General features: G+C 42.4%; 1 protein-coding gene across 1 annotated transcript in view; it reads right to left on the reverse strand.

The window, feature by feature from the left end:
* The window catches only part of LOC133377482 (uncharacterized), a 32,385-nt gene extending 17,623 nt beyond the window's left edge, over window positions 1–14,762 (reverse strand). The window contains exons 1-2 of the mRNA XM_061611658.1: window positions 14,482–14,762; window positions 2,535–2,656 (exon numbers count right to left, since the gene is read on the reverse strand). Coding sequence (XP_061467642.1) covers window positions 2,535–2,656; window positions 14,482–14,605 — 246 coding nt within the window. The 5' untranslated portion in view covers window positions 14,606–14,762. The remainder of the gene's footprint in view (window positions 1–2,534; window positions 2,657–14,481) is intronic.
* Between the last annotated feature and the right edge of the window lie 1,236 nt (window positions 14,763–15,998).

The raw sequence follows: 15,998 nt of genomic DNA on the forward strand, positions 1-15,998 counted from the left end.
AAATCGGAAGTCAATATTCTTTCTTTTTTATATATATATATATATTTTCTTTCTTTTTCTATTGTACTAGTTATTGATTTGTGTTGTTTTCTTTTGTATTGTTTTGGTTTTGAAAATTGGAATAAAAATTAATTGAAAAAAAAAAAAAAGTAAGTCCTACTGAATTCAATGGGGTTACCTCCCAGATATCTGGAGTCAGCATTGCAGCTTTACTCCCAGAAAAACTTCATATTGGGAAGGTTTTCAAAACAGGTTATGAATAAGACAAATCAACTGCTCTCTTCAACAGTCCAGTAAAATTTAAACTTGTATGACTCCTTAATTAGGACAGTATTACACTGCAGCATGTACACTTTTAAAACCAGTTCAGAAATTTGAAAGATAAAATGAATAATATGCAATTTTTGCAAGTAATTAAAAAAACCCTGCATGTACACTTTTATGCCTACCAAGATCCTGCTGTGATCTGGTGTTATAGTGCAATCCTATGCATATTTACTCAGAAACAAGTCCCAGTCCTGTACAGAAAAAGTACTCTTTATGCTGTTGAGAGCTATATATTTACTGAATTCCTGATGTGAGACAAGCAGGAAAAGTGTGGGTTTAGGTATTGCCTGGGGGTCAACAAATCTTGGCAATCACAACCCTGACTTCACTTATTGGCTGAAAACATGAAAGGACAGAGAATAGAGCTGCTGGAACTAACAGAAGTTGCGAGGAGGGGTGACTGACATTTTGGGTTATATCTTTTGAACCAGACCACCTAGAAACTTAATTTTATAAAAAACTGAAAGCTAAGAGTCCAGAGATAACGGTGACTCCCCCAGAGACCCAGAGAGGACCCCCCAAAACCGGAGGCTCCAGGCAAAACCCGGAGACCTACCAACCCTGCATGGGAGTAATCTTTGCAATCACTTCCATAACATGTCAAAGTGGGAAACAAAACTCAGTCTAATACTTCTTTGTCATATATTAAATAGGCTGTCAGTGCTGAGCAATGGGCAGCCATCATCTGGGAGCTGAAAACTAGGGGTCAGAACTAGGGAAGAAGCTAAGAGCCAGGAGAGTTTACTGATGCTCAGGAAGACTTTATAGCACTTCCTTTTGAAAAGAGCCAGTGGCCAGCCTGGGTGGAGTGACTCTCATACTGGGCAAGCATTTGCTACCTTGGGAGACATTCCATCCTGTGCTCTGGTGGCTCACCATATGAGGCAGCTATACATAAAGTCACAGACTCCAGTTTCCAGCCCCAGAAGCTCTTGTCAGTTTCATAAATTGCATATACTGTATCTGCATTCACATGAAGACAGGAAATGCACACGCTATGAACGAGATGATCTATCAGTAATCCATGCTTCCACACAAGAGTAAAGACAAAAACAAAAGATAGATAACACCCAATGAAGTGTGGAAGCCCACAGGGGAAAAGAACTGGAAAAGGAGAGCCACACAGCGCCCAAGCACGCCACCAACTGTGTGCAGTATAAAATATTGTCAGAATACAATACCACCACAAACCAGACACAAGCTCCCATGCCAAAGTATACCACAGTAAAATTGCCTATGCTGCACTGTGAGTTATTATAAATTACTATAGTTATGGCAGTGTTCTTCAACATTGGGCCCCCAGATGGTGGCAGACTGCATCTCCCATCAACCCCAGCCAGCTTAGCCAGTGGCTGAGGATGATAGTTGTAGTCCAACAACTCTAGGGACCCAAGGTTCAAGAAGAGTGTGAGAAACAAAAGAGGAATAATTTCATAAACGTTAGGGCGGCCTTTGGAAGATATTCTTTGTTGCCCACCTGAGGTTTCTTGTGTGTCCATCATTTGTGAACCAATACAATGTAATATGGATAATGAGCCTTTTTCATAACCTGCCTCGTCTTAGCATGTGTCATGCTGAACAACTGTCTCACATTTTAATACTAGCGACAACTGCCTTCCCTTGCTTGTTTTATGTTTGTCCACAGACAGCTAAGCTATGAAAAATCTAAGTACGAAAAGCTGTGATGCTATGCTTTGCCACCCCTCCACCCCAGCTCTATACTTGGATTGCTGACAGAGCTCAAATATCAAACTACTGCAATTTGAACTTTCTGTCAGACCTAACTCCTATGCATCAACAGGCTGGGGAAGGTGAACTAGCAAGCAGCAAGAGAATATATTTGTGTTGTTAAAATAATGAACTCGCATGCCCTGGAAGCTATTATAGGGGGCAGGGAGCATCATCTGGCCTGCACTGACCCATCAGCAGAAGGACATGCTTTTGGCTTTTAAGGCTTATTCCCTGAACACATTTTTTGGGGGAGCGATGCCCTGAGCTCAAGTCCTAATGGTGACTTAACAAGGTCATTCCGCCCTAGCGTCCTACTGGGAGAAAGGGAGGGATATAAATCTAATAAATAAATAATAAATAAATAATTCAGCAACCTGCATCAGAACAAAGCCTTAGGCAGCCGTAGTGGAGGACCCAAATCACAAAACCATCTGACACTCCCTGATGCACAGGAAGGCCTGAAAAGCTAAACTTACTTTCTGAACAGCAAGGTGCTCTGAGCTAAGCATTGCTTCAGTGGGCAAACGATGTCTAAGATCTTCAGCAATATTTCTGAGAATAATATCATCATTACTGGATGTAAATTCATCAAAGTCATCTACAAAAAACCAAAAACAATTAAATGATAATGTGGGGTCATATTTAACACAGCTGTGATTTCTAGATGTTCAGGATTTTGATTTTAAGAATTGTTCAACTTTTGTTTCTTATCTTTCCTGCAACTGACAGATTTACATGCCAATGACCTTTCAAAAAAGTTCTCTGTTATTTTAAGATGTATAAACCTACCAACACAGCAATTCCAACCCCCCAAAGTTATATTATTTCATTCCATGATATATTAAAACATCAAAGATGCTTCGGAAGTATTTGAAGAAGGACAAAAACATTCCATTGCTCGCCGTGTATATTTTTCACATATATTATGTTTTTTAAAAAGACATAAGGTAAGGTTTGCTGGAACGACAATTGAGAAAATCAAGGATGAATGGAAAGCATAGATCAACAGTGACATTTATGAGGCATCTTCAGTCATATGAAATATCAATGTGATTAAGACTCCAAAAGCAAGAATTTGACCTGTAGGCTATTATTACACATTTTCTGCAACATGAAGACTTCTTCAACCCATCTTAGCTTCCATGTCTTTCTCTCTTAAAATCTGTCCCTCTAATAGCAAACTCATCTGGTGAGTGCCGACCAGATTGGAGCTAAAATGGGGCCACTGAGAAACAAGATGGAGGCAACAGTGTGTGTTTGGGAGAGCCCCGATTTGCAAAAGCACAAAAACCCTTTTAACAAAAAGATGACCTTAGGGGGCAATTCTCCCCCCAAAAAGCCCAAAGAGGACCATGCATGTTCAGTAGCTACAGAATCCTGGGAGCCAGTTGGAAAAGAAAAACAGACAACTGGGGGGGGGAGAGAGAATGCCCAGCTTCAGCTTCTTACAGGTTATAGTATCCTGAAGGTAGGCCTGGCTAACAGTCAGTGATTGGCTGAAGACCTAAACGGGTGCCATCCTCTTAGGAGTGAGGATACATTGCAACAATGTGTTGCAGGTCCTTCACAATGCTGACTTTCCTTTCACCCAGTTACTTAATGCTCAGACATATAGCATTCTACTACAACACAATCTTAGATGGCAGTAGAAATATCTTAAATCAATTTCTCTTGGTTCAATAACTTCCCAAAGTAGCCCCAAGCACATTATTTGGAGTTATTTTGGGAATGAAGGTGAAGGCCGGGATTCCATTGCAAAACTTGTCCTACAGGCCCATCCAGCTTACCACTTAAAGGAATGTCTTGAGGAGAAAAAAAATGTAAAACTTGGGATTACCCCAAAATTAAAGCAGCAGACAAAACCCAGCAACATGGAGCTCCCATTTACCCTTCATCCTTGAACACAATGTAGAGCCTAAAGAGCTCTGGACTCTAGAGACAAAATGTTATTTCGATGAATACAAGTATTGGCACATGAAGAGAAGGGAGAAAAGGAACTGGAAACAAGAAAAGCAGAGCAAGGAGAATGTTTTCTCTTTACCCTCCATCTCCTACTCAAGTGTCCTGACTCCATGGAGACAGTTTTGGCTACCGTCACCAAGGTACCCTTCCAGAGATGGGAAGCACCTGGCTCAAACAGAGCGGTTGAGCCAATTTTCCCCAGAGCTGGCTCCATGGACCTGGCTCTGAAGACAGAAATTGCCTTTCAAGGACAAAAGGTGGAAGCAGAGAACCATGAGAAACTTTCATAGTGTGCTGTTGTCATTCTTAGGCAAGAGAGAAACTGGCCCCACTAAGGAGATGCAACACTGACATTTATCCACAGGCTAATTCCCCATGAAGGCCATGGGGAGGTCCATTTGGGCCCTAAGTGGGGAGGCAAGTAGCAGGCCATCTGCTTTCCTTCAGCTTAACTGCCACCCCAAGCCAGGTGTTGGCTCATGCCTCTATGCTGCCAAAATTCACTAGTAGCCTGAGGGCAGCAGTGTACATGTGCAATGGTTGGTCTCCATAGGTTTTGATGGGCTTTACCCCTAAACTATTATTTTACTACATACATCAGGGGTCTTCCTCTGTTGTATATAATAATCCTCACCTGGCCTGGCCTTTCCCTGTTGCTTACCAGTAGATCCTCAGGCAGGACACCCATTTCATTAACTGGAGAAGCGGTATGACAAAGCAAAAGTTATTTCTCTCTCTCCCTCAAAGGGGTGCTTCATACACTGCTGAAATGTAGGTGAATAGGATGGGGCTGGAAGTGGCCTACATATTCATTTAAGATTGACTGCAGATATTTTTAGCCTGCATTTCATCATGTAATCCCAGGGCAGGTTTTGTCATGATTTTAGGTTACAAACAACATAGGAAGTTGCCTTATACTGAGTCAGAACCCTGGTCCATCTTGTTCAGCACTGTGTATACTGACTAGAAGTGGCTCTCCAGGATTTCAGGCAGGATTCTCTCCAGGCCAATCTGGAGATGCCGGGGATTGAACATGGGACCTTTTGCATGCAAGGCAGATTACCACTGAGCTATGGCCTTTCCCCAAGGGGAAATTGTTTTTAATGTCCTATTTTAAAATTGTTGTAACCCGCCCTGTGACCTTTGGGTGAAGGGCGGATAATCAATCAATCAATGAATCAATCATTAAAACAAGAACAATTCCAGACAATTAAGAGCAGGTTAATAAACACAGCATTTCAAAGTTCAGTCAGAAACACCCAGAGTTTCAGCAGCAGCTCAACTTCCCATAAATGTCTAGGCAAACAACAGGTCTTTCCAAAGGCACTGAAATGCCAGCAGTGTTAATACTAGTCAAGTTTCCAGTGGGACGAGATTCAGCAGTTGGTGCAACACCACAGAAAACACCCTGGAGATGGGACAAAAAGGGACTCCCCCCTAGACCAAAGGATCTGAGTAGAAATGTATGAGGTTCAACTCCAACTTGTGGGTTGAGGCTGCATGGGGTTAAAAAGGGTAGCTAGAAAGGAGACCTCTTGGTTGCTAGAATATCCCTATCCCTTTGATCTCCTGTTGTCTCTCCTTTCCTGCTAGACTCATATGCAAAGGATGTTGATCCCAGTTCCTTCCCTCCTTCCCAGTCTTCTTCTTTCTCTCGAGAGGGGAGCAGACATATTCCTTTATCTCTCCCTCTCCTCCAGCATGAGGGCGAGCACTGGGCTCAGTGCTTGCTGCTCCAACTGAGCTAGTTAGCTAGATATAGGACTCTTTCCTATCAAACATGTACTTCCAGAATAAAGTAGTTATTTCTTATTTTAAAGCTTAAAGCCCCTGTCTGACTAATTTGCAGGGAAGGTAGAATCTTAGCAAAGATTCAAACACACACACACAAGCTCGCTCAATACTCTCTGTTCCGCAGCGCAACTCTGCAGGGTCCTACAGGACATTGGGCCCAGTGTCCTATATTCCACACCTGCAGAGGGAATCTGTGGCTGTTAGTCCAAACCTTACCCAAGAAGTGGTCTGACCACAACAACGGGATCATTACACCCCTGCAACAATTCCAGACCATTAACCCAGCAGTAGAGACCAGATCCAGATAATGACCTGCTGAATGCAGGCCAGTGACATACTGAAACAGCCCCATGGTTGTCATAGTCATCATGAAGTCTTGAATTGGCCCTCCCAAGGTGGGCCTGGCACAGATGTTAAAAGTTCCTCAGTACCAATGCCTGTGGCCTGTTCAATTATCTGTTTATATCTGTCCATCCAGTGTGGTGTAGTAGTGAGAGTGTTGACTAGGAATTGGGAGACCAGAGTTCAAATCCCCACTCAGTCATGAAGCTCATTGGGTCACCTTAGGCCAGTCGTCGTTGCTTAGTCTAACCTACCTCACAGGGGTTTTGAGCAGATAAGATCAGGAGGAGGGGAAATCATGTATGCCAGCCTGAAGCTCCTTGGAGGAATGTAAATGTAATAAATAAGATGTTGCTGACTGAGAATTTTGGAGTGTTATTACCAAACTTTATTTCTGCAGTATTTGAACATTTGTACCATAATGAGAAAAATGAATTTAAGCCACCAGTAAATTTAGCAACATTTCATAGTACATGGAAAGAACACACCAGCTGTTTAACAGTGAAAGCAGGGTTGCTAAGCAGCTGTCTAAAGATAGCAAGGTCTATTTCTATTATAGTATAAAACCATGGAGATTCTGTAATTTGGTAGAAGTTTGATAGTACATCAATTTTATTCTATGTGTGGGAAAAGGAAAAAGCACATTAACATTTTCTAAGCAAGACTTGTCACAGAAACCCTTACTGCAGTAACCGCTCAAGAATTCTTAACAAAATCACCAAGGTGTTCAGAAGTTCTGGCATTGTATGACAGTACTGCACAGATCCAGATGCCAGTTGCCTATGATAAAAACATGTCACACCAGCAGTACTTAAGAGTGCAAAAGAGGAACAACTAGTACAAGAAGGGTTTTTGTTGATGTTGATGATTCCATGTTTTTTATTATGTAATGAATTCAAATCCACCAGGTGACAGTCTGCATTCCCTGGGCAATTTGAGTTAATATGTATCCAAAATGGCAGACTGTAATACTATTTTAATAATTTAAATAACATTTGATCAAAAGATTTTTAACCATTTTATTTGACAAGATTTAACTACTGCTTGATTGTGGAAAACCTCTAAGTGATTTACAAACAATATTAAAATTATCAATGAAACAGTTAAAAATATTATTAAAACAATTAAAACAGCAACAGACTAAAAAGATTAAAATGCATCAACATCTATGAGTCTCGATAGGTTTGCCTCCCCAAAAAAGTTTTAAGCAGGTGCCAAAATGAATATAGCAAAGGCGCCTGCCTGATGTCAATAAGCTGGGAGTTTCTGAAACTGATCAATGCATCATTGCTTCCGGCATTGGGTACTTCATCTGAAATTGCAACAGGAGATTCAAGGTCACTCCGAAGTCAAGCGACTTTAACCTTAAAGTGTGTAGCAAATTGGTTACAGCAGGTCCTTGAATATGCCAGAGGCCCCTCCCCCACAGCGGGAGTCAGTAATCTCTGGACCATTCAAAATAACTCTTTTACATCAAAGATATGCCCTGCCCAATGTATTGGACTGATGACCATTTGAGACAGCCCCATGGTTGTCATGGAGGTGGAGGCCATGAAGTCCTGTGCCAGCCCAACATTAGCCTCCAGATGCATGTTAAAGTCACTCAGAACTATAATTCTGGGGTTCTCCAACACCACGCCAGAGTGTTTAGGTCAGGGATGCCACTGGGCAACAGGGTGGCCAGCAGATCAGCAGCATCCCCAGTGTGTCTTTCTGGCCTAACACGAGGTACAGACCCTCTAAGCCCATCCCAAGATCATGGGGTTTTATGGTGAAGGAGATGGTGGTTCTATGGACAATAGCAACACTCCCCCTTGACCCCTCAGTCTAGCCTTGTTCTGTATGAAGTACCCAGATGGGCACAGCTGAGTTAGACCAGGTGCAACCAGGTCACCCATCCAAGTCTCAGTGATACATGCCAAGTCATCCCCTTCATGCACTATCAAGTCGTGGATGAGTATGGTCTCATTATAGACTGACCTGGCATTCAATAACAGCACCACCAGACCAGAGGAATCCGTGGATAAGCTACCAGTAACTTCTGTAGGAGAGGGCTAAAGCCAGGGACAGGGACTAAACATGGTGGTCTAAACAGATGGTGGTCAGCCCCTCCACCCTGAGTATACCTCCCCCTGCCCACTGCCACTGAAATGTGTGCAGCATTTATTTATTTATTATTTATTTATTTATATATTTATTGTGCTTTTATACTGCCCTTTAGCAATAAGCTCTCAGGGCGGTGTACAACAATAAAAACAGGTTAAAATACAAGTGAGTATAAATAAAATGCATCTTTGCAACTCCCTGCTACCTACTCACCCAGACACATCCTAGCACCATCAACTGACACAATATACAGTTGGAAGTTAAGAGCCACAGATAACAAACTAAGGCCCAGTGGTAGGTGCTCCCCATGCTGTCAGGTGGAAGATAACAGTACCACTCCAACACTCTTTCCTCCGTCTCTCTCTCAGGGTGACCATCACCAAACCAAACTTTTTAATTCAAGTGTTGAGTGCTAAGCCCTTGTTTTCCATCTCAATACTTTCATTTCATGAGTAAGGGCCACAGGCCTGTCACCCACAATGCCTGACCTACAATTCTGTATCCTGACTGACAGACTTGATCTCCAAACCTGTTTATAACATATTGAAGTAATTAAAATTATGTATACCTGTTCATTTGGCCAATGGCAGAGCCTGGGATTGCCCAAACCATGAGCAGCTTGAACAGCGTTCTTTCTGGCAGGAGGACTTTCCCCACTACTCCACGGCTGAGGCCAAGCCCTTGCCGTGGCATTCCTGAGAGAAAGTGCTACCTCCTAGCCTCCCCCCTCCCTTGCTCCTCTGCCCAGGAGCAGAGTTCTTTCAGCATAATGGCTTCCAGCTGCAATCCATGTTATTTGTGTTAATAAACAAGACTGTTGTAGCCACTTGACACAGTGATACCACACTAGATGACGAATCACTATAGTGATGAAACAGATGGCAATGGCTTTCCATAGTGTGAGTGTGCTAACTGATGCTAAATCACTGAAATTATGTTCATAGATATTGTTGCATGCCACTTCAATCTTCAAGCGGTGAGAGATTTCTAGGGGTCCCTGCGCTTGCCCACGGTTTGGTTTCCTTGGAAAGAAGGTCAGCAGAGTCTATGGTGTCTTTATGAAATATGGTTTATTTATTTACACACATTCCAACCTGAGCTTAGGATGGAGGGGTTCAAGGCATCAGCAATCCAATAGATCTTGCATTTTTCCTTACAGGGGACACCCCAGAGTCATGGTGCAGAGAGCCAGCCTCTCTGCCTGCCTCCACTCCCCAGCCTTTCCTCAGACTCAACTCCAAACTCAAGCCTCTCCTTGGCCTCAGGAAGGGGAGGGGGCTCTCCTGAAGAGTTTCAATAACAATAGGATCTCCCTGACTCATTCACCAGTTAATGGGCACTTGATAGGCCTATTAACTCACCTGGCCACTCTATTAGACTAACAAAGGGAGATCTGGCCAGTGGAGCAGATTTCTCACCACCAGGAGCAGGGTTCCAGGTGATAGGCTGAAGGGACTATCTGACCCCAAACCCATAACAATATGTACTAAGAAGCTAAGTGACAAGTTATTCATTTCTGCATGCACATAGTTAAGTGCTCCTCTAACCATAATCAAAGTGGTGATCTACAAGTTTTCAAGTCCATTAACAAGTGTCTCATTACTATTTTCACCATAATCTTGGTGCCTACTACCAAGCAAACTATGCTAAGGCCTACAGTAACAGGATAGGCATTCAGTCTGTCTCTTTGGTTTAGATCAGGTGTGGGGAACCTTTGGCTCTCCAAATGTTAATGAACTATAACTCCCATCAGACCCAGCAACCATGGATAATGACCAGGGATGAAGAGAGTTGTACTGAAGCAACATCTGGAGGGCCAAAGGTTCTCTTATCCCTGGTTTATTGTTTATGTGTTCTGTTAACTTTTTTTTTTTACGATACAGTTAAAGCTGTGGCATTTTTTTTTGACAGGTCTTTTCATCACAGTCAATGTTGGTAAGAGGCATAATCTTTGAACCTTGCAGTTAAAGTATATGAGCAGTCAAGAAAGCCACACAGCGTGCAAGAAATGCACACTGCGTATGAACAATGTGTTATTTACGTCTACATTGTCTTCTAAAAACAGCAAATAGTCCATAACTGCCTAGCTGTCTTTCTTGCAATGGAAACTTGAAGAAAATAATGGCTTAAAATTGAAACTCTTCTTGTCCCAGGCTATGGTCTGAAGGCACATGAAGCCACCACCTTGTGGAAGCTAAGCAGATTTGGGTTTGGTCAGTGCCTGGGTAGGAGACTGCCTGGAAACATGTATGCCGCCTTGGGTTCCATGGTGAAAGAAAGGTGGGGTATAAATGTAATTAATTAATTAATTAATAATAGTAAATTGTGATGGGACCAACTACAAAGAAAGACAACAGGCATTTAGATTGGAGGTTAACAGACTGGAGCAAAATACATTTATTTAGGTCAGGTTTATAAACCCACCTCAGCAGCAGTTTGAACTTGAACAATAGACTGAGACGTCATACTACATGTGGGGGAATATAACTTTTAAATGTTAAAGTACTCCCTGCAAGTAGAAAACTAGCACATTAGGAGAAAAGGTTCTATCTCAGTCCTCTCCCTAATATGCTAGTTTTCAGTTTATAGGGAAGTATTCCAAAATGCTGTTGCCCTCACCTTCAGCTTTCAGTGGCACAGTCCATTTTCATTTTCATCTAATAAGGATTGTCCTCAAGTCTGGATTGTCAGTCCTATAACTGCACAAATTACATAGTTAACAGTTAGAACACAAGAACATAAGAACATAAGAAGAGCCTGCTGGATCAGGCCAGTGGCCCATCTAGTCCAGCATCCTGTTCTCACAGTGGCCAACCAGGTGCCTGGGGGAAGCCCGCAAGCAGGACCCGAGTGCAAGAACACTCTCCCCTCCTGAGGCTTCCAGCAACTGGTTTTCAGAAGCATGCTGCCTCTGACTAGGGTGGCAGAGCACAGCCATCACGGCTAGTAGCCATTGATAGCCCTGTCCTCCATGAATTTGTCTAATCTTCTTTTAAAGCCATCCAAGCTGGTGGCCATTACTGCATCTTGTGGGAGCAAATTCCATAGTTTAACTATGCGCTGAGTAAAGAAGTACTTCCTTTTGTCTGTCCTGAATCTTCCAACATTCAGCTTCTTTGAATGTCCACGAGTTCTTGTATTATGAGAGAGGGAGAAGAACTTTTCTCTATCCACTTTCTCAATGCCATGCATAATTTTATACACTTCTATCATGTCTCCTCTGACCCGCCTTTTCTCTAAACTAAAAAGCCCCAAATGCTGCAACCTTTCCTCGTAAGGAAGTCGCTCCATCCCCTTGATCATTCTGGTTGCCCTCTTCTGAACCTTTTCCAACTCTATAATATCCGTTTTGAGATGAGGCGACCAGAACTGTACACAGTATTCCAAATGCGGCCGCACCATAGATTTATACAACGGCATTATGATATCGGCTGTTTTATTTTCAATACCTTTCCTAATTATTGCTAGCATGGAATTTGCCTTTTTCACAGCTGCTGCACACTGGGTCGACATTTTCATCGTGCTGTCCACTACAACCCCGAGGTCTCTCTCCTGGTCGGTCACCGCCAGTTCAGACCCCATGAGCGTATATGTGAAATTAAGATTTTTTGCTCCAATATGCATAATTTTACACTTGTTTATATTGAATTGCATTTGCCATTTTTCCGCCCATTCACTCAGTTTGGAGAGGTCTTTTTGGAGCTCTTCGCAATCCCTTTTTGTTTTAACAACCCTGAACAATTTAGTGTCGTCAGCAAACTTGGCCACTTCACTGCTCACTCCTAATTCTAGGTCATTAATGAACAAGTTGAAAAGTACAGGTCCCAATACCGATCCTTGAGGGATTCCACTTTCTACAGCCCTCCATTGGGAGAACTGTCCGTTTATTCCTACTCTCTGCTTTCTGCTTCTTAACCAATTCCTTATCCACAAGAGGACCTCTCCTCTTATTCCATGACTGCTAAGCTTCCTCAGAAGCCTTTGGTGAGGTACCTTGTCAAATGCCTTTTGAAAGTCTAAGTACACTATGTCCACTGGATCACCTCTATCTATATGCTTGTTGACACTCTCAAAGAATTCTAATAGGTTACTGAGAAAGGACTTTCCCTTGCAGAAGCCATGCTGGCTCTGCTTCAGCAAGGCTTGTTCTTCTATGTGCTTAGTTAATCTAGCTTTAATAATACTTTCTACCAGTTTTCCAGGGACAGAAGTTAAGCTAACTGGCCTGTAATTTCCGGGATCCCCTCTGGATCCCTTTTTGAAGATTGGCGTTACATTTGCCACTTTCCAGTCCTCAGGCACGGAGGAGGACCCAAGGGACAAGTTACATATTTTAGTTAGCAGATCAGCAATTTCACCTTTGAGTTCTTTGAGAACTCTCGGGTGGATGCCATCCGGGCCCGGTGATTTGTCAGTTTTTATATTGTCCATTAAGCTTAGAACTTCCTCTCTCGTTACCACTATTTGTCTCAGTTCCTCAGAATCCCTTCCTGCAATTGTTAGTTCAGGTTCAGGGATCTGCCCTATATCTTCCACTGTGAAGACAGATGCAAAGAATTCATTTAGCTTCTCTGCAATCTCCTTATTGTTCTTTAGTACACCTTTGACTCCCTTATCATCCAAGGGTCCAATTGTCTCCCTAGATGGTCTCCTGCTTTGAATGTATTTATAGAATTTTTCGTTGTTGGTTTTTATGTTCTTAGCAATGTGCTCCTCAAATTCTTTTTTAGCATCCCTTATTGTCTTCTTGCATTTCTTTTGCCAGAGTTTGTGTTCTTTTTTATTTTCTTCATTCGGACAAGACTTCCATTTTCTGAAGGAAGACTTTTTGCCTCTAAGAGCTTCCTTGACTTTGCTCGTTAACTATGCCGGCATCTTCTTGGCCCTGGCGGTACCTTTTCTGATCTGCGGTATGCACTCCAGTTGAGCTTCTAATATAGTGTTTTTAAACAACTTCCAAGCATTTTCAAGTGATGTGACCCTCGGGACTTTGTTTTTCAGCTTTCTTTTTACCAATCCCCTCATTTTTGTGAAGTTTCCTCTTTTGAAGTCAAATGTGACCGTGTTGGATTTTCTTGGCAATTGGCCAGTTACATGTATGTTTAATTTAATAGCACTGTGGTCACTGCTCCCAATCGGTTCAACAACACTTACATCTCACACCAGGTCCTGGTCCCCACTGAGGATTAAGTCCAGGGTTGCCGTCCCTCTGGTCGGTTCCATGACCAACTGATCTAGGGAATAGTCATTTAGAATATCTAGAAACTTTGCTTCTTTGTCATGACTGGAACACATATGCAGCCAGTCTATGTCCGGGTAGTTGAAGTCACCCATTACTACCACCTTTCCTAGTTTGGATGCTTCCTCAATTTCATATCTCATCTCAAGGTCTCCCTGAGCATTTTGATCAGGGGGACGATAGATCGTTCCCAGTATTAAGTCCCTCCTGGGGCACGGTATCACCACCCACAACGATTCTGTGGAGGAGTCTGCCTCTTTTGGGGTTTCGAGCTTGCTGGATTCAATGCCTTCTTTCACGTATAGAGAATCACCACTCTATTACAATGTTCATGAAAATGTACTTTGAAAGTTTGCCTGGAAACTGGAGATATTATGAACACCTCCTACTGATTGATCTCATTAGGACATCACTGATCTGTTCTTCCAACTTGACTGAAAAGCTACAGCCATTGAGGTGCGCTTTTACTGTCTCTCAACCTTTCTTGACAGTTCTGCTGTCAATTGACAGACATTTTGTGTCTAGATTCTAAAAGAGCTCTTATGGATGAGATAGGGCCATCTAGTCCAGCATCATGCTTGTCACAGGAGCCAACCAGATGCCTGTGGCAAAGCCCTACAAACAAGGCATGAATGCAACAGTCCGCCGCTGCTATCTCTCCAGTCTAGTATTCAGAGGTGGCTCTGAACATGGCTTGGGAGAACCCAATCTGTGCGGAAGAATTGAAAACGCGGAGGGGGCGCAAAATAACTGATCGATTACTGCGCTTGTTCAGCGGGAGCAGAATGTTGACCAACTATTGCGGGTGACAGCATGGGGTGTTCTGGAAAAGCAGCACAGCAGACTGGCATCCTGAACAAGAGCACCACTAGCAGGAAACATAAGCACCACGTACGACAGCGCTCTGAGAACTTAAAGCAAGCATAGGACGAAACAGGCAGTGGAGAGATTGAAAAGGTCTGCGGAAAAACGTTGCTTACTTGTCGTTCTCATCCAGCGAAGGAGGCGGGGCAAATCCTCCGCGCACACACCCTGTAGTACGCTCAAAATAGCTAGACGAGCCGAAGCAAAATCCATGCTTACAGACTTAAACACACTGAACATGCACCCGAAAGCGGCCTTCTTTCACAACTCTGACCAGTGGAATCGAGATACGTCAGCAACAGCTCCGGCCGGGGCGCTATGATAGGCATGGCATGGACACTACCCAGGATCAGAACCCCGCCCCGTTCGCTGCGTGAGGGTGACGCCCTTCTTGGCAAAGAGCCTACTTGCCGAAGGATTTCTGAAGCCCAAGAGGAACAGTCGTAATGGTTCTTTTATAAGATTTCTGGTTCCCACGTGCAGTTAGTAGAACCCTCCACGTGCGGGGCAAATGCATGACAAATATAAAAAGTTACTTAAAAAGAAACGCAGTCCAACACTACGTCAGATATAGCAGTCGGTGGTAGAGGTTCCCTTTCACTGAAATAATGCTGTAAAGAAAAGCTAGAGAAGAATGGATTCGTACTCCCCCCGCCCCCGACAAACCACCTTGCTTATATTGCAGACTTTGGTTCAGTGTTTTGAAAGGATAGACTCTCCTATTCAGAAAAACAACAACTAGAAAATGAGCAGTGCATAAAAGCAACAAATCTTGCCCTTGACCAACAATTGTTAGTACTATATCAGAACAGTTTTTTTTAGCTGACATGACTACTAGCTGTTGTGTTGATGTCCTATTCGGGAAAAACAGGCTTAAGCACATCCATTAAAAATATATGTAGGATACAACAATATCTTTCTTGTTTTTCTATCTAAGCCGACCATTCCCCCCACCCTTAAGTAATTGCCTAGTTTTTATCTCTGTGACAAATCAGGTGCTCCTAAATATGTTAAATTCTGTTGGACAAAATTATATTGAAAAAAAGCTGGAGCACTGACTTTCCAAAACATATTTACAATACAATCCTACATATATCTACACAGAATTAATTCTTGTTGAGTTTAATGGTATAGCGTGTATAGAACTGCAGAGCTACTCTTTTATTTTTCCTTTTCAGTAGTTAGACATTTGACGAAATGATATAAACCTTCTTAAATATATTAATAGTTTACAAATAAAATTAAATAAAACCCTCATAACTCATTTGTAAAGATAAAAATTAAACTTGTATGCTGTATATAATGTTTGATATTATCATACGCTTCCTTCCCACATTCAGTAACAGCTAAAGCTATCATTTTCCCTTTAAAGCCCCTGAAAAATAATTCTTCTAAAGCAGGGACCTCTAAACTGTGGTCACAAGCTTTATTCGGGTGGCCCGCAGCATGTCCGCATTAAATATTGATATTGATTTTTAATGGTATTTCATTGCTTCTTTTATTTCTTGTATTGTATTGCGATTTGAATTCTATGGAAAACAACCAAAAACAATATAAGAAATAAAAGAAGCAATAACATTTTAAAAATCACATAGAATCTAACGCAAACAAATGTTACAACAGGCAGAAAAAT

Source organism: Rhineura floridana, chromosome 2 (assembly GCF_030035675.1).
Source record: "Rhineura floridana isolate rRhiFlo1 chromosome 2, rRhiFlo1.hap2, whole genome shotgun sequence".
Taxonomy (NCBI): Eukaryota; Metazoa; Chordata; class Lepidosauria; order Squamata; family Rhineuridae; genus Rhineura; species Rhineura floridana.